Below are 18,920 nucleotides of genomic sequence, written 5' to 3' on the forward strand. Positions count from 1 at the left end.
TGTGCACCAGTTTCCAAGGAGACGTTGCATTGTGTAGCAGAAGGGACATTTTGCATGCCATATCGCCTGAGAAGATGTTAGGTTGGGCATAATCATGCACTTAACAAGGCCAATTAAAAAAAAGTTAGATTTCACTTTGTGTGAGCGGGCCAGTGTTACAGTGCAGATTCTGGCTTGGCTCACAAAGACTTCAGTGAGAAGAGACAAATGCTGCAGGTAGATGTTTTCATTTAATTTTTCTTTCTTTCTTATGGCACAGTTAGAGTAGTGGGGAGGCCAGGGAATGCTCCTCTCATGGGATGTGGGAAGTTAGGGAGATTTCCAGTGTCCCTGACAACTACACCTGCGAACACTGCATCCAGCTGTAGCTTCTTTTAGACCGTGTTAAGGAGTCGGAACTGGAACTGGATGAACTCCGGATCATTTGGAAGGCTGAGGGGTTGATCCACAGGACATAAAAAGATGTAGTTACACCCAAGCTGCAGAACACAGGTCTCTGGGTGATTATCAGGAGGGGGAAAGGGGATAGGTTGCAAGTGCAGAGTACCCCTGCGGCTGATCCCCTCAACAACAGGTAAAGGAAAGCCACAGCAGTCAGGTCTCTGGCACTGTGTAGCTCAGAATGTGAGCAGGGAGAAGAGGAGTACAATAGTGATAGGGGAATTCCATTGATGGAGGAGCAGACACAAGATTATGTGGTCATGAAACAAGACACCTAGATGGCATGTTGCCTCCCAGGTACTACGGTGAGGAATGTTTTGGATTGAGTCTATAGTGTTCTAAAGAGGCAGAGTGAGCAGCCGAAGTCATGGCACATATTGGTACCAATGACATAGGTAAGAAAAGGGAGGAGATCCTGAAGAAAGAAAATAGGGAGTTAGGTAGAAAGCTGAAAAGTAGGACCTCCAGGGTAGTCATCTCTGGATTTCTGTCTGTACCACTCACCAGTGAGGATAAGAATAGGATGATTTGGTAGATGAAGGCACAGCTGAGGAACTGGTTCAGAGGGCAGGATTTCAGATAACTGGATCATTGGGATCTTTTCTGGGGAAGGTATGACCTGTACAAAAATGACAGGTTACTCCTGAACCTGAGGGGGACCAATATCCTTGCAGGCAGGCTTGTAGGAGCTGTTGGGGAGACTTTAAATTAATTTGTTAGGAGTTAGGAACCAGAGGGACAGAGTTCAGCATCAGGCTGTTGATATACAAGTAGTTGCAATGTGTACTGACACTGTGAGGAAGGACAGGCAGATGATAAAGCAAAATTGGAGTCAGTGGGATGAGTTTAAATGTAATCAAAAAGGGTGATGAATACAGGATGAAGGTGTTACATTTGAATGCATGTAACAAGGAATAAGGTCGACAAACGCAGTTAGAAATTGGCAGGAATGGTTTTGTGGGTTCATTGAGTCGTCACTGAAAGAATTCATAGTTGGGAGCCTAACATCCAAGGATACACGTTGTATCGAAAGGACAGACAGGTAGGCCAGATATGGGTTGGGGTGGCCCTGTTAGCAAAATATAAAATCAAATCCTTAGAAAGAGGTGACATAGGATTAAAAATGTAGAATATTTTTTGGTAAAATTAAGAAAATGCAAGGGTAAAAATATCCTGATAGGAATTACATACAGACTTCCGAACAGTAGCCAGGATGTGGGGTACAAGTTGCAATGGGAGATTTTTAAAAAACATGTAGAAGGGCAATGTTATGATAGTCATGGGGGATTTCAATATGTAGGTAGATTGGGAAAATCAGACTGATGCTGGATCCCAAGGGTTGGAATTTTTCGAATGCCTATCAGATGACTTTCTAGACGCAAACACGAGGAAATCTGCAGATGCTGGAAATTTAAGCAAAACACACAAAATGCTGCCTCGCCTGCTGCGTTCTACCAGATGACTTTTTAGAGTAGCTTGTGGTAGAGCCCACAATTCTAGAAAAAGCAATTCTAGATTGAGTGTTGTGTGATGAACCATATTTGATTAGGGATCTTTAAGGTAAAGGAATCCTTTGGAGGTAGTGATCTTAATATGACAGAATTCACCCTGCAGTTAGAGAGAAAAGCTAAAGTCAGATGTATCAGTATTATAGTTGAGTAAAGGGAATTACAGAGGCATGAGAGAGGAGCTGTCAAAGTTAATTGGAAGGGGACACTAGCAGGGATGATGGCAGAACAGCAATGGCTAGATTTCCTGGGAGCAATTTGGAAGGAGCAAGATAGATACATCCCAAAGATAAAAAGTGTTCTAAAGAGACTATGACGCTACCCTGGCTGACAAGGGAAGTCAAAGACAGCATAAAAGCAAAACAGCAGGCATATAATACAGCAAAAAAATAGTGGGATACTAGATGAATGAGAAATTAAAAAAACAAGACAACTAAAAAAGCCATAAGCAGTGAAAATATGAAGGTAAGCTTGCCAATAATATAAAAGAGGATACCAAAAGCTTTTTCAAGTGCCTAAAGAGTAAAAGAGCCAAGAGTGGATACCAGACGTTGGAAAATGATACTGGAGAGGTAGTAATGGGGGACTAAGAAATGGCAGATGGGAGCAATGAGAGCATGGCCTCTTCTATCTTTCGTTGTCCTTTGATTTAAAGTGAACTGAGAAAAGAAATGGTATGAAAACAGAGTACATAGTGCACCAAAGCAGTTAACATTTAGTTCTACTGCAAGTATTGCACACATATTTAATCCACTGTAAGAAAAATAAAGGTACAATCAGCTAGTGTAGCATTATTACTGTTGGAATTAGCCAGCAAGTTTAGGGAAGAGTGACGTATCATGGGTTTCAAATTTCCACTGTCCTACTCACACAAGTGGCAACCTAGTTGTCTGCTCCCCATTATTTAAAAGCTTAATTTGTCTACTAATGTACCCACAGAAATTCTGGGCTCATAGTTGGCATTTTAAGGAGCATTTAAGCAATGTTTTAATTGCTTACCTGATGTCAATCTCTCTAGCTTTTAAAAATGTGAACTGATAAATCTCATTCCTACATGTCATAAAATCTCATGAATTCTGAGGTCAATTTTTAAACCATTCTTTGTGTTTCTTGCTTTCTCAAACATATTCAACATAGTTTTTGTTTATTCATTACAATAGTGGTAGTTAAAATGTCTTACAATGATGCATTAGGGAAGTAGAGATGCCTTTTGAATGAGCTGAGAGATTGAGAGAGTTAAATCATTTTAGTTATTTTGACAAAACAAATAACCCACATGTGAAAGAATGCAGGACAATCTATAAAACACTGTATTTGAAATCAAGAGGATAGAAGATACTTCAATCACTAACAAAAAAAAGCTAGAGATAGAGATCATGCCCACAATGCTACAGCTATGCACTCTTCTAAAGGTCAACTTTAATATGGCAATTGCCACGCTTTAAAACAAAAAGTCACGGGCCTATTGACTGAAAGAGAAAAATGCCAGTAATGATAAACCTCTCCTCTGCATTGGGTAAATTACAAATAATGAAAACCAGAAAGCTGACATTTCCACCACATATGCTGGCAAATTCACAAGTTGCATGATGTCTAAAGTTGGAAGTCATGCTTAGATTGTCTCAAGAACTTTCATTTTATGTTGTCACACTTCCGGAATCAAGTACTATCTCAGAAAACAAGTACAAGACACCGTTAGAATTGCTGCAATTCTAGTGGTATGTCCACTACTAAAATAATGCAAAGGAATGGATAAAATTCTGCCATATATATTAGTAATATCTTTACACCTCAACAAAATCAAGCAGTTTGTTGGAACTCTTTAAAGCTGTTAATTACCTACAACACACTGCATCTGTACTGAGGCTCATTTCCTAACTGATACAGAATTTTTGCTAATAAAAGTACAATCCAGAAACTTCATTACAAGTCAGAGCTCATCACTTAATTGTTCTTTGCGTTTCTAACCTCTTCCAGTTACTTTTAGGATAGCCATGGTTTATTCAGAAACTCAACTCTTAACTGCAAAGCCATTCATCAAACACGTGTTTATTTTTGAATTTTTTTAATATTCATAGTTTTAAAATATTTGTATTGATAGTTTATTGGTTCAATATACTGTTTTGTTGTCCAGTATAATGTTTCACTTAATAGCAGTGACTTGAATCACAATATTGTGGGTTAAAGCACCAAAACAAAACTTGAGATGGCCTGACAATTCAGTGTAGTACTGAGGCGGTGCTGGACTGTCACATATGCTGTCTTTTGGATGTTACAATAAACTGGCCAAAGGTGCGGTGTTGTACTTTGGGAGAGATCAAATGTAAAGGAACAGTACACTGTTAAGGGCCAGATTGTACAGACGCACCTTGGGGTCCAAGCTCATAGCTTTCTGAAGGTGGCTGCACAGGTTGACAGGAGAGTAAAGGTGGTGTATGGCAAGCTTGCCTTTATTATTGAGGCACTGAGTTCAACTGTCTGGAAGTTATGTTGCAACTTTATAAAACTCTGGTTAGGTTGCTCCTGGAGTATAGAATTTGATTCAGGTTGCCCCATTAGAGTAAGAATGTGAAGGATTTGAAGAGGGTGCAGAAGAAATTTACCAGAGGCAGCCTGGATTTAATCTGAATCTAAAGGGAATGTCCTATGAGGAGAGCTGAACAAACCTGGATTGTTTTATTTTGAGCAGCAAAGGCTGAGAGCTGATCTGACATAACTTTCTAAGATTATGAAAGAGATAGGTTGGCAGCCAGTATCTTTTTTTCCTGGGTCGAAATATATAGTACTAGAGGGCATGCTTATAAGGAGACGGGCATAAATCCTAAGGAAATATACAGGGCAAATTTCTTCTATCGAACACAAAGGATGGTGGGTGCCTGGATGTGGTGCTGCCAGGTGTGACAATAGACAATAGGTGCAGGAGTAGGCCATTCGGCCCTTTGAGCCAGCACCTCCATTCAATGTGATCATGGCTGATCATCCACAATCAGTGCTCCGTTCCTGCCTTCTCCCCATATCCCTTGACTCCGCTATCTTTAAGAGCTCTATCTAACTCTTTCTTGAAAGCATCCAGAGAATTGGCCTCCACTGTCTTCTGAGGCACAGCATTCCACAGATCCACAACTCTCTGGGTGAAAAAGTGCGGTGATGGAGGCAGATATAATGGAGATATTTAAGCTCCAAGATAGGCACATGAATGTGCAGAGATAGAAGGGATACGAACATTACTTAAGTAGAAGGATTTAGTTTCGTTAGGCATTTAATTACTAGGGCCTGTTCCTATGCTGTACTATCCTATGCCCTACATGTTACCCTCAGTGGCCCAGCCACGGTTGATATTTGCTCAGCGTTGCCAAAACAAGTTATCTGGTTACTGGAATACAGAAATGTGGCAGGGAATTAAGCAAATTCTCTGGGAAAAAAAACACAAGAAATACTCTGGGAAAGCATAATAATATTTCCTTGCAACTAAAAATCTTATTTTACATGGTTTATCTGGAATCATACTGGTGCGTATTTCACAATCATAAATTGCTGTAAATCATTCTTCATATTTATATTGTAGTACTAACAATGGAACTAAAAACTACAATGAGAAAACTAAAATATTGAGCATTGCTTTATTAGTAGATTAGAAAGAATATGGTATGCTAATGGATTCTGGTATAGTTTTGCTAGGTTATATACAAAGAGTTGTTCAACAATGAATTAAGAATTGTATCCTAAACAAATAATGACCCTCCCATTTCCTTGGATGAGTTGAAAGAAATACACTCACCTTCATCACTGCTTGCTTCAAGTTTGACAACTGACAATGGAGATCTAGCTGGTGGTTTACTGAATGGATGGCGACGACTCTTGGTGATTTCTCTCTTCAACTTTGGATAAACTGGAGGCAACTAAAAAAAAGTGAAGAAATCACAACAGGACTAAACTAATAATTAATAAACTTGGATTTCTGCTTAAGTTACTTCAGTCACTATACACGGAGCTAATGTGCTGCTGAGCAACTATTCATATAAATATAAAAGGAAGATGATTGGCAGCTCATGCAGTATCAGTGCAAAGAAAAATTATTAAATGATTCTCTCCCACATTTCCTGTTTTTATTTCAGATTTACAAATGCAGGTTTTTAAAAATATTTTATTTCATTGGTGTTCTTTTAGATTTGTCTATGTGTTTAATTGAAATGGATACTTATAAGTAATACCAGTTAGTGTGTTCTACATGCTATTTTGACCATGAAAACATCAAAAATGAAATTGTTCTTTCTCTACATAATGTTTATATACATATATTTATTTATTATGACTTATGAGACAGAAATGAAGGCATGCAATCCAATCATCAACACTACTAAAGCCCGATTCATCACTTCGTCCGTAATCAAATTTGGAAATTTTTAGGTTATTGGCATGTTACTAGCACATTTACACACTGAACTATTTTTTCCGTCCAACTATAAAAAGAAAATGAAAAAACGATGCAGGTCAGGCAACATAATAATTTCCAGTTAATAATCTTTATTTCAGATTTCCAGTATCTGCAGTCTTTGCTCTAGAATTATCTGGAAAACTGGAGAATAGCAAATATTGTGCCTTTAAGCAGGAAATAGGGATAATCCAGGTAATTATTGGCCTGTAAAACTGACATCAGTGGGGTATATAAGCTATTGGAGAGGATACTGAGGGACAGGACTTATGTGCATTTGCAAAGGCATGGGCTGTTTAGGCACAGTTAAAATAGCTTTGTACAGAGCAGGTCATACTTTACAAGCCTGATAGTGTTTTGAAAAGGTAATAAAGGAGCTTGATGAGGATAAGTCAATGATATCTAAATGGATTTTAGTAACACATTTGATAAGAAGCCTCATGGTAGGATGATTCAGAAGACAAAGATATAGGGAATCCAGAGTAAATTGCAAGTTTGGATTCTGAACTGTCTTGCCCACAGAAGCCAGAGAGTAAGGGTGGAAGACTGCTATTTAGGGTTGAAGTTGTGACCAGTGGTGTACTGCAAAGTTTGCTGTTGGGATCTCTGTTCTTTGTGGTATACTTATGATGGATGAAAATGTAGATGGGTGGATATGCAAGTTTGTGGATGACACTAAGACTGGTGGAGCTTTGGACAGTATAAAGGACTACCAAATAATAAGTGGGATAAAGATTAGTTACAGATATGGACAGAGAAGTGGCAGATGGAATTTACTGTGGGCAAGTGTGAGGTGTTGTATTTTGGAAGGTCTACTGAAATGAGAAAGTAGAGTTAATGATACACCCCTGAAAAGCATTAAGGTACAGAGCATCTTGAGGTGCAGGTCCGTAGTTCGCTGAAGGTGGTTACACAAGTAGATAAGGTGGTAAAGAAGACACATGTCATGTTTGTCCTCATTGGTAAGGGTGTTGACTACAAGAATAAAGAAGTCATAAGCAGCTATACAAGACTTCAGTCAGACTGCGTTTAGAGTATTGTGTGTAGTCCTGGAAGGATGTAGAAACTGCTGCACAGTATTGCTCGGACATAATGGTTTGAGCTATAAAGTCGGACAAATTTGGGTTGTTCTCCTTAGAGAGTTAGACCCAAATATAGATTTTCTAAATTATAAGAGGCATAGGTAGGATAAACAGTCAGAATCTCTTTCCTAGGGTAGAAATGTCAGACACCAGAGGACATGCTTTAAAGATTACAGGGGAAAAGCTCAAAGATGACATAAAAGTTTTCTTTCATGCAGAGAGTGGTACATAGGTACCTGGAATAGGTTACCAGGAGTAGCAATACAATCAGACAGTCTGGTGGAGTTTGAAAAGGCTTTTAGAATGTCACACGAATATAAATAGAATGGAGGAATAGGAGGAGAACACTTATTACAAGTTGAAATCAAGGTAAGCATAACACTATGGGCTGAATGGCCTGTTCAGTTCTGTATTGCACTGCAGTATAATTAGGAGATGACAAAGGCAGGGTATCCTTTATGAAATGCCAGTGTATTTCTGGGCACTAAAGCTCAAAGAACATTTATTATCAAAATATGTATACCAGATACAATACTGAGATTTGTCTTCCTGCAGGCAGTCACAAAACAAAGAAACACAAAAGAATCCACAATCCACACCCACCCCATCAAAGATGGTCAAACAGCCAACGCGTGAAAAAAATAAACAAATAACACATTGAACATGAACCGCTGAGTCACCAAATCTGAGTCCACAGCTACCGAGCCAGTTCAGCAATGCAGCCAGTACAGGAGCCCAGTGTAATTCTTCTGCACTAGCCACATTAAAAGGCAAAAAAGAGAAGCGGTGAGAATGGACCCAGAATGGGGAATAGAAAAAAGAGAAGGGAGAGAGGTGAGAAATTACTGGAAGCTAGAAAAGTCAATGTTCATGCCATCATGAACATTGGAAGCTACCCAGATGGAATACAAGGTGTTGCTCCTCCAACCTGAGAGTGGCTTCATTGTGACTGTAGAGGAGGTCATAGACTGACAAGTCGGAACAGGAATGCCTTACTTTCAGTTAGCTCAATTCACAGAAACACAATGGTTTGTGTTTGAGCTCTCTAACTGAGGAAGTAGTGCACTCTTGGAAGTAAACTTGTTTGTTTGAGGCTTTATATCGAGAACATGAATGTCTGGTTTGCTAATGCTATGCATTATAAAAATTCCTCATGTTTTATGAAAGTATCATGTCTTCAACTACTTTTAGGAACTAAGAGACCATACAGATTCTCAGTTTAATTCTATATCTAGGTCAGACCTCATGCAGCATTCTCTTAGTTGCAAGCACAAACAGCCTGGAACTAGCTAGGATTATCTCATGTAATTGAGCATTCTGTTGAGGTTTATGCTGTCTGCATTGCCCTTTAATTTTATTTTCCTCAAATCCTGCTGTATTATTTAAAATCAACTGAATAATTATTTTCAAAGACAAATTGTTCCTAACAGCCTGGGGCAAAGTGATAGTCCTGAAATGTACACATTCACTACAGAGGCCAAATGCCATTGAAGTTCATTTGTTTTTCAGTTATTGGAGACTCACAATTCAGGACACACTTCAACTGCAAAACCAAAATGCTTCCAAAGTCTTCACATTTATAATTTTCCAATGAAGTATAATGGGTGAAAATGGGAATTAGTTCTTCAAATTCTTACTATCTTTACCCCATTTCAGAACCAAAGTTAGGAAGCTACATATATTGACACTAATGACTGAAAATCCTTGCTCCAAGGATATTGTGTACACCACATATCAAGCCATAGAGTGCACAGCATCGGAACAGGATCTACGGCATACCACCTCCACACCAACTTTTCTTTTGTCCATCTGCATCAATCCCATTTACCTGGATATACAGAGAATCAATTTTAAGTATGTAAGTGAAATTTTGTTTTATATACCTGTACATCAGTAGTTTCAAAACTGGCGTCAACACTTTCATGGTCACTTGCTTCCTCCTCCATAGCCATTCCGTCATTGATCGTCTCTGCTTCCTTCCACGAGGCCAGCTTGTCCCTGGTGGCAAACTGCTCAAAGGCCTGCTGACAGGACATGTGTTCCTTGTCAAAAACCACCTTCTTTGATTTGGGCAGTACGTACACCATGGTGGTTTGACTTCTGGGCTTAAATTCAGCATCAGCTGCAAAACTCTCAGACAGCATGGTTGCCAGTGCAGCGGGTGAATCTGCACAGGATGATTCTGCTCTGGGTTCGATGCCATCAGTTGAGGTAGCTGCTGTTGTATCTGGTTCCACACGCTTCTTTTTCTTTTCACTTTTGGATTTTGAGGAACGAGAATATGTTTTCAGTGGCTTGCCATTTGCTGTTCATAAAAAAAGAAAAATGAAGACTTAAGACCTTACTACAGTTTTCACACTTATAATCAAACACAACAGACATCACAAATATTATGAAAACAAAAAATTATTATGTTGAGGAACAGGTTATCTTTATGCATCTGTTCCACAAAACTGATATCGAATAAGAATAACCGTGATGGGTGGATGCTGCAATTATTTGGTTTCGCTTGAACAAATGGACCCAGACTTGGTAGTTCCTCCTAGACTCACTTTATTGTTAATACAGAGAAGAAAATAAGAGAGTTGCGAGAAATGCTTTATATTGTACACTACCTACACCATTAATAGGTAGAGCTAACTTAAGCAACCCCTAGTAGTCTACACTACCGAGTATACTTAGTAACGTCTGCGTCGTCCCTGAAGCAGGCGATCAACCCTGGAGGTCCTTGGCACCAGTTCAGCTGCTCAGCCCAAAGGTGGGACCCCAGGTGAGTGGTCTGCCCAAGAAAGAACTTTCCCACCTTTACAGCACTATCACCACCTCTCAGTCCAGCTGGAAGGGGCTAGGCATCCAATCCAACACTTACACGACCCTAACTTGGGCCAATTCAAGTCCTGGCCATGTATTAAGCCAACATACATCCTCCATACCTGCAAGTGCCACGGTCAGGTGACCTTTAACAACCAGCCTTTGCCCCTCAGGGACAATCCATTAATCTTACAACCAAACAATGTAAAAAAAAACATTCTTTAGAGACAAGGTGATTAATTACTTTTACAAAATCAGCACTTTTAGCTTGCTCTCATGCATGTTATCCAGTAGACCAGAGTCATATATTGTTCTCCCCTAGTATCAAGGGTCAATTTGCCCAACAACATAACAGGCCCACAAATTCCTAATTGTTAACCATTTCCCTGCCATGCCAATTTTCATACCCACACACCATACATTTACTTATACAGCATCACATTAGATTTGTGTGCAAATCTCAGAATCAGATTTAATATCACTATACTGTCATGTATTGCTGCTAAGTTAACAAATTTCACAACACTTGCTGGTGATAATAACGTTGATACTGATGCTGACTCATATGTTGTGAAATTTATTGTTTTCTGGTAGCACTGCAATACAATACATAATAAGAATAATAAACTATAAAATACAATAAATATATTTTAAATAATTAAGTAGTGTAAAATCAGAGCCAAAAATATTGAGGTATTGTACATGAGTTCATTGTCCATTCAGAAATCTGATGGGAGAGGGGAAGAAGTGCTGAATGTGTCTCTTCAGGCTCCTTCACCTCCTCCTGAATGGCAGCAAGGAGAAGAAGGCATGTCCTGGGTGACGAGTCCTTAATGATGGATGTCACTTTTTTGAGGCATTGCCTTTTGAATACGTCTTCAGTGCTGTGGAGGCTAGTTCCCATGATGAGGCTAACCGAGTTTGCAACTTTCTGCAGCTTTTCCCAATCCTGTTCAGACACCCCTCCATACCAGACGTTAATACAACCAGTTAGAATGCTCACCACTGTACATCTGTAAATATGTGCAAGTCTTTAGTTTCATACCAAGTCTTCTCAAATTGCTGATGAAATATAGCTGTGTGTCTCCTTTGTAATTGCACTAATAATTTTTCCACTGAGGCCAGGGGAGAAAAAAACCAGAGGTCATGGGTTAAGGGTGAAGAGAGAAAAGTTTAAAGGGAACATTGGGGGGGGAGGGCTTCTTCACGCAGAGAGTGGTGGGAGTGTGGAATGCGCTGCCATATGAAGTGGTGAATGCGGGCTCACTTTTGACATTTAAGAAAAACTTGGACAGGTATATGGATGAAAGGGGTTTGGAGGGATATGGCCCAGGTGCAGGTCAGTGGGACTAGGCAGAAAAATAGTTCGGCACAGCCAAGAAGGGCCAAAAGGCCTGTTTCTGTGCTGTAATGTTCTATGGTTCTATGGTAATATGTTGGGCCCAAGACATATGTTAACAACAAGGAACTTAAAATTGCTTGCCCTTTCCAATGCTGATCCCTTCATGAGGACTGGTGTGTGTTCCCTCAATTTCCCCTCCCTGAAGTCTATAATGAATTCCTTGGTCTTACTCATGTTAAATACAACATTGCTGTTACACCACTCAACCAGCTGATTTATCTCACTCCTATACATCTTCTCATCATCATCTGAAATTTCCCAAAAACAGTTGTGACATCAGCAAATTTATAGGCGGTGTTTGAGCTGTGCTTAGTTGCATAATCGTGGGTGTAGAGAGAGTAGAGCAGTGGGCTAAGCATGCATCCTTCAGATGTGCCAGTGCTGACTGTCAGCGAGGTGGAGATGTTGATCCACACTGTCTCTGGTCTCTCGATGAGGAAGTCAAGGATCCAGTTGAAGAGGGAAGTACAGAGGCCCAATATTTTGAGCTTGTTGATCAGTACTGAAATACCCAAGTCAGTACATAGGTAGCATTAATTTAGTTTTGCTGACATTCATATGGAACAATAAACCAAAGCCCCTAAGTAGATAAATATAAAAGATCCCAAAGAAGAAAATAAGCACTGCCATTGCCATTATTGATATTTATCTCTCATTCAACATCGATAAAAACAGATTGTCTCTCTGCTATTTCTTGTACCCTGTTGCTTGTAAAGTAAGTTCCAATGGATCCTATATTACAATGCAACTTAGGCTGTGTGACAAGTGGTGCAGCTAGTGGAGCTACTTGCTGCCTCATGTTTTCAGTGACTCAGATTATTTCTCATCTCAGGTGCTGTGAGGAATTTGTATGCACTCCCTGTGACCATGTTGGTTCCCCTAGGTATTCCAGTTTCCTCTAACAACACAGGTAGGCTGAGGAGTTAAATGGCCTCTGTAACTTATCCCCGTGTTAGTGAGTGACACAATTTGGGTGTGAGAACTAGTTGAACGTAGAGAACAAAAGAGAATTAATGTACAATTAGTATAAATGCTGCTCAATAGGTAGCACAGTTGTGGTGGTCTGAAGGACCCATTTCTGCACTGTATGACTCCAGATTTTAAAAGTATTTCACTGGCTTGGAAACACTGAGTGCAAGAGATGAAAGCTGCTATATTAATGCAATCTCTCTTTCCTTTTGTAAAAAGTGTGGCATTCAACAGTTTTCAGCAGTAAAGATAATTAACTCAGAGATGCTCAGGTGGTTCTAAATTCATACAGCCAAAACTCTCTTCAACATCATCTAAGAACACCTCAGCACAGTGAGATTTTCTGCAATTATCCTTTACAAGGAGCTTTGACAATCTTATGGTCCAATTTATTTTCTGGAAATTGGACTATAAATTAAGATCTAGATAAGGAAAAATGCTATCTTATGGATTTTTTATGATATTCACTGACACAATAAAAGCATGACTCATACATTATATAAAAATATACCAACTTCAGGAGGAAATCTTTTATACATAGAAGTATTCTGATCAGTTTTGAGAACATTCACACAGCCAACAAAATCTTAGCCAACACAGAGGCCAAAATAATTTGTAACACCAAACCTTCTTTTATGCAGAATAAACTTCTGGATTATGCACATCTATCACCATGATAAGGGTTGTATAAAGACCTTGGTTGAAATTCTTTCATTACTGATGAAGCCATAGAATGCACCACTCCTCAATTTCCATGCAAATTCATCGGAGGAGTTATTAGTGTAACCTTGCATCATTAATTGCTCATTTCACTTATTGTTTTATGTACTTTTACAAAATGAGTGCTGTGCTGCTAAGGGCATCTTCTATCCCCAAGTATCCTTGGCATGCAGCAATTCTGAAACACCACAGTACAGAGAGAGGGAGATGCAATTTAGATGTGAAATGATGACAGACCAAGCCAGGGTGGCACGTGACAAAGAGGGGATTCCGTAACTGACAATGATGCCTTTGTCACACTGTTTTCCCTTTGTGGATTACTTCCATCAGCATGTCAGAAGTGGGTTTGTTTGATGACAGCACAATGATTAACTTTTTTTTTTAAATACCTTCTCAAAAAATGTAGCAGACCATGTCTCCTTACATGAAGAAACATTTAGGCATGGCACGATTCCTGAGAAGTACCAGACAATGATCATGTCTAATGAAAGAGTTTAATCATTTACTCCCGAATTCATTGGTGTTACTCTTTTAGAGCCCTTTGTCAGAACATCATGTAGCTTACCATTGACAAGAAACTTTATTCCCTTAACACTTCAAAGCCTCTACTATATCTGCAAGGCACAACTCAGAAGAATGAAGAAATATTTTACATCAGCTTTAATGATTGCAGATCCATCCAAATCTGTTACCAATCAGAATAAAGCAGCTTACATGAATGGCACTTCTGCAATCCTAGACATTTTTCCCACCACTAGTAGCGCACCAGCAATGCAATCTGTGCCATCTACAGAATGAAGCATCAATGACACATCCACCCAGGCTTCTGGACTACTAGTCCAGAACCTTCACAGTGTATCATGCCATATCCTTCAAAGTTGTCTAGATCCTGTTTTATAAATGCTTTGTATTTTCAGCTGCAGCAATTGGAATTGAATGTTGTTTGATCATTAGCAAACTTCTCCACTTCTGAACTTGTGATGAAAGGAAGGTCATTGATGAAGCATCTGGAGACAGCTCGGCCTGGAATGCTGCAGTGATATCCTAGGGATAGAATGACTTACAGTACAGCTATAGACATCCTGCTGTGTGTGGGGAATAACTGTAACCACTGAAGGGATTTCCTTAGAGCTTTGTTTTAGCCTTACCAAGGCATCTGGTGTCATGCTTGGTCAAGCTGTGTTATATTCTGAAAGGTTCGCCTTATTTGGGGTCATGTTCCAGATCATCATTACTCTACAAAACTGACTGAAGCTTTCAATGTCCCAGTTAATCAGTTAGAGAACTGCTGCTGCCTTCACCAAGACAATCAAAAGAGGACCACTCACTTAACATGACTTTTGACAGCTTATGTATCATTTTACTGTTTGAAATTATTGAAAATGTTACATATATTAATGAATAAAAAACTATTATTACTTTTATCAAACTCACTGGCCCTAAAAACAAACATTACATGAACACAAGAGATTCTGCAGATGCTGGAAATCCAGAGTAACACATACTAAGTGCTGGAGGAACACAGCAGGTCAGGCAGAAATAAACAGTCAATGTTTCGGGCCAAGACCCATCCTAATGTTAACTTTGCATGAAGACAGTCAATTATTTTGAAATTCCACGGATTTTCAAGTTTGCTCAGGAAATTGCAATCTCTCGCTTTAACCAATATATATATCAAAATCTTCATTTTAGTTTTTGGTTTTTAAAAAATATTTACCATTTACTTTCCAAAAGTCAGAATTCTTCTGAGTGTATCCTCATATTGCTTGATGACATTAGTGTACAGGATATCCGTTCAGAAGGCACCAATGAGAAATGTGTGTTTGGAAAGAGAAGCCAATGTCACAGAGTCCACTTGGGATAGGTGTACATAATACTCCTTTCCTTGCGAACTGCAAAATCCAAGCTACTATTTTGGTCCACTGCATCTAATTAACTCTCAATCATCACCAATAAAATTCAAAGCTTCAAGATTACATTCAATTGGTAGAAACATTAAAGTGCATTAACAGCTTTGACAAGACCCAATTTTATAAGAAATCTATTTAAAATAATGTTACTTGCAAAAAAATATCAGTCTGCATTTTCTGGCAAATCAACGTCCTTAAATATGTGAATATTCAAAATGCTGCCTTTTGCAGTTTTTCAAAGAAAATTTGGAAATAACCTCTTTTTATATCTTTACACTATATGAGCCTTGAACTTTGAGATATCTGGCAAGTTTTTGTAATATTATTGATGGAGACCAGTAGATGTCAAAGATGTTTAAGTTTGGCCACTGACCCTTAAAATGCAACTTGTACTTTAAAATGAGCATTAGTAAAGTTTCTACCAAAGTCTTCCCCAAGTATACAATCTGTAATCCATATTAGTAGGTAGTTATGTCGCATCTGGAATTATTTCCAGAGAGCGGACGATTTCCTTCCACACCGCTCTGACGTATTGGGAAATTGTGTACTAGGCAAGTTACAGCAGTGGTTTGCCATTGCCTTCTGCCGGGTAAGATTTTTTAAAAAGAGATCACCAGCTCTTAACAGGAGCCGGCTGGATTCAAACTCGGGACCTCTCACCCTGAAGTCTAGCGCTGATGCCACTACGCCACCATATTACTTTATCACAAATAAAGTAGCAGCATTTGTGAAAATGCCTTGATTTAAATTCTACTTTAAGTTTAAAAGAAGAGAATTATTTATATGCCATCTCAGATATTTTTGATGCATTCATTTCATATTTCATGGAGCAGGTCAGACGGCATCTGTGGAAGAAAATGTTATTTAGATAGATAGATAGATAGATAGATACTTTATTCATCCCCATGGGGAAATTCAGCATTTTTTCCAATGTCCCGTACACTTGTTGTAGCAAAAACTCATTACATACAATACAATACTTAACTCAGTAATAATATGATATGCATCTAAATCACTAGCTCAAAAAGCATTAATAATAGCTTAAAAAAGTTCTTAAGTCCTGGCAGTTGAATTGTAAAGCCTAATGGCATTGGGGAGTATTGACCTCTTCATCCTGTCTGAGGAGCATTGCATCGACAGTAACCTGTCGCTGAAACTGCTTCTCTGTCTCTGGATGGTGCTATGTAGAGGATGTTCAGGGTTTTCCATAATTGACCGTAGCCTACTCAGTTCAATGTTTCAGGTTGAGACAGTTCATCTGGATGAGGGATGTTGGGTCTCAACCTGAAACCTGAAACACTGTTTGCCCATTCTGCTTCCTGCTTCCTGGCCTGCTGAGTTCTCCCAGCAATTTGTTTTTATTTTGTTCTAGATCTCAGCATCTGCAGACTCTTGTGTCTTTGCATGATTGTCAGAAGTTGATCAAGTGCTTAAAAAAATGGAGAAATGTTTCATGTTGACAACTAAAGACTTTATTCAAGAAGGAATAACAGATTGATGTTATCATCTGAGCTTCCATTTATTATGCTTGTCCATTCTGCTATAAAGGCAGAAAGGATGTGCAAGAAAGTAGGCCATGAAAATGCATACATCATTTACACTGATGTACTGTATAACTTTGTCTTTATGCTCTATATTTGATGAAACCCTACCTTTATTTATTATGTACGAATAGAAAGCATATACCTCTCACAAGGTCCATTAATTTTCACTGCATCCCACATATGCATAAAACACAATGGAAAGAACAGGAGCAGCTTTGGATACACACCTGAAAAACGGTTGTCAAACAAATTTTCAGTGAGGCTGTCTTGTCCTAACTCCAAGATTGTAACCTTGTTGGGTTTGCTGTCATCTTCTGTATCTATTGTTCTTTTGTATTCCTCTTTGACTTTGACATCATCTTCAGTCACATCTTTCCCAGTAGTATCTTCAGCCACAGTCTCACTCGATGGCTTCTGCTCCTCAGTTTTCTGTCTCCTTGTCTGTGTTCTTCGTCGATGGGACCTACAGCAAAGTTTCAGAGAAGGGTAAACACATACCGGTATATCCTCCAAAAAAATAAAAGCAAGGATCAAAAAAGATGCACCACACAGAAGCTGGTTAATGTAAATAATATGTGACAAAATTCTGTCAAAGCATATATAGTACAGTCAAAAGGCTTAGGCACATATACATAGCTAGGGTGCCTAAGACTTCTCCACAGTAACTTTATGTATTGCACTCTACTACTGCCGAAAAAAAACACAAATTTCATTACATATGCAAATGATGATAAACCTGATTCTGATATGGATCTCTAGGGCAAACTGGGAATGGGAAGGGGGCAGGGAGAGGGGAAATTGGTTGGGAAAAGGAGAAAGGAGAGGAAAGAGAATGGGAAGCACCAGAGAGAAATTCCATAATGATCAATAAACCAATCATTTGGAATCAAATGACCTTCTGGTGTCTCAGTGCTGGGTGTGTCTGCACCCATGCCATCCCCTGTACCTGCACTCCTTCTCTGCCACCTGTCCCACACCCCTTTTATCAGATTTACAAACTCACTCTCCGCTCCACATTGACAAATACACTATTATGCAAAAGTCTAGCTATATATATGTGCCTAAAACTTTTGCACAGTACTGTAAATACAGATAAATCAAGGTAGATAAATCCCCAGGGCCTGACGAGCTGTTCCTTGAACCCTGTGGGAGCAAGTGCAGAAAATGTAGGGGACTTGCAGAAATATTTAAATCATACTTAGCGAAAGGTGAGGTACTGATGGATTGGGGGGTAGCCAATGCTGTTCCACTGTTTAAGAAAGGCTCTAAAATTAAACTAGGAAATTAAAGGCTGGTAAGCCTGACATCAGAAGTGGGAAAGTTATTGGAAGGTATTCTAAGGGACCAGATAGTGAATATTTGGATAGACATGGATCGATTAGGGATAGTCAGCATGGCTTGTGTGTGGTAGGTCGTGTCACATCAATCCTACAGAGCTTTTTGAGGAAGTTACCAGGAAAGCTGAAGAAGGCAAGGCAAGGGATGTTGTCCACATGGACTTTAGCAGGGAATTTTACAAGTTTCCACATGGGAGGTTGATCAAGAAGGTGCAGTTGCTCAGCATTCAAGATGAGATAGTAAATTGGATTAGACATTTGCTTTGTGTGAGGAGCCAGAGAGTGGTAATAGATGGTTACCTCTCTGGCTGGAGGCCTGCGACTAGTGAAGTGCCGCAGAGATTGGTACTGGGTCTATTGTTCTTTATCATCTTCAGGGGTGTCAAACTCATTTTAGGTCACGGGCCGGATTGAGCAAAATGCAGCTTCATGCGGGCCGGATCAGTCGGACGCGTGCGAACGCAGCTTTCGTTGCCTCCGTTTTTTCAGCCTGCTCTCATGTGTCTCAGTCTCTGCTATAACTACAAAGTGTTTCACTTTACAAATTCCGTTTCTTTTGAAGAAGACTGCCGAGCAAGACTGCCGAATAAACACTAAAAACCCTGAAAACCTGGTACCTGAATAAACTCAGCATTAGCCATATCATACGCCATAGGCGCTTCAATTACTGGGGCCAGCTTTAATAGTAATTAGATATTATCTTGCGGGCCAAAGATAATTCCACCGCGGGCCGGATTTGACATATATGATCTATATCAATGATC

General features: G+C 39.4%; 1 protein-coding gene across 3 annotated transcripts in view; it reads right to left on the bottom strand.

Annotated features, from left to right (window-relative positions):
• Positions 1–18,920, bottom strand: part of kdm4b (lysine (K)-specific demethylase 4B) — a 535,771-nt gene that overhangs the window by 164,666 nt on the left and 352,185 nt on the right. For all 3 annotated transcript variants that reach the window (XM_073068769.1, XM_073068770.1, XM_073068771.1), the window contains 3 exons: positions 17,047–17,282; positions 9,347–9,768; positions 5,728–5,848 (listed from right to left, as the gene is read on the bottom strand). In XM_073068769.1, coding sequence (XP_072924870.1) covers positions 5,728–5,848; positions 9,347–9,768; positions 17,047–17,282 — 779 coding nt within the window. The remainder of the gene's footprint in view (positions 1–5,727; positions 5,849–9,346; positions 9,769–17,046; positions 17,283–18,920) is intronic.

Source organism: Hemitrygon akajei, chromosome 16 (assembly GCF_048418815.1).
Source record: "Hemitrygon akajei chromosome 16, sHemAka1.3, whole genome shotgun sequence".
Lineage (NCBI taxonomy): Eukaryota > Metazoa > Chordata > Chondrichthyes > Myliobatiformes > Dasyatidae > Hemitrygon > Hemitrygon akajei.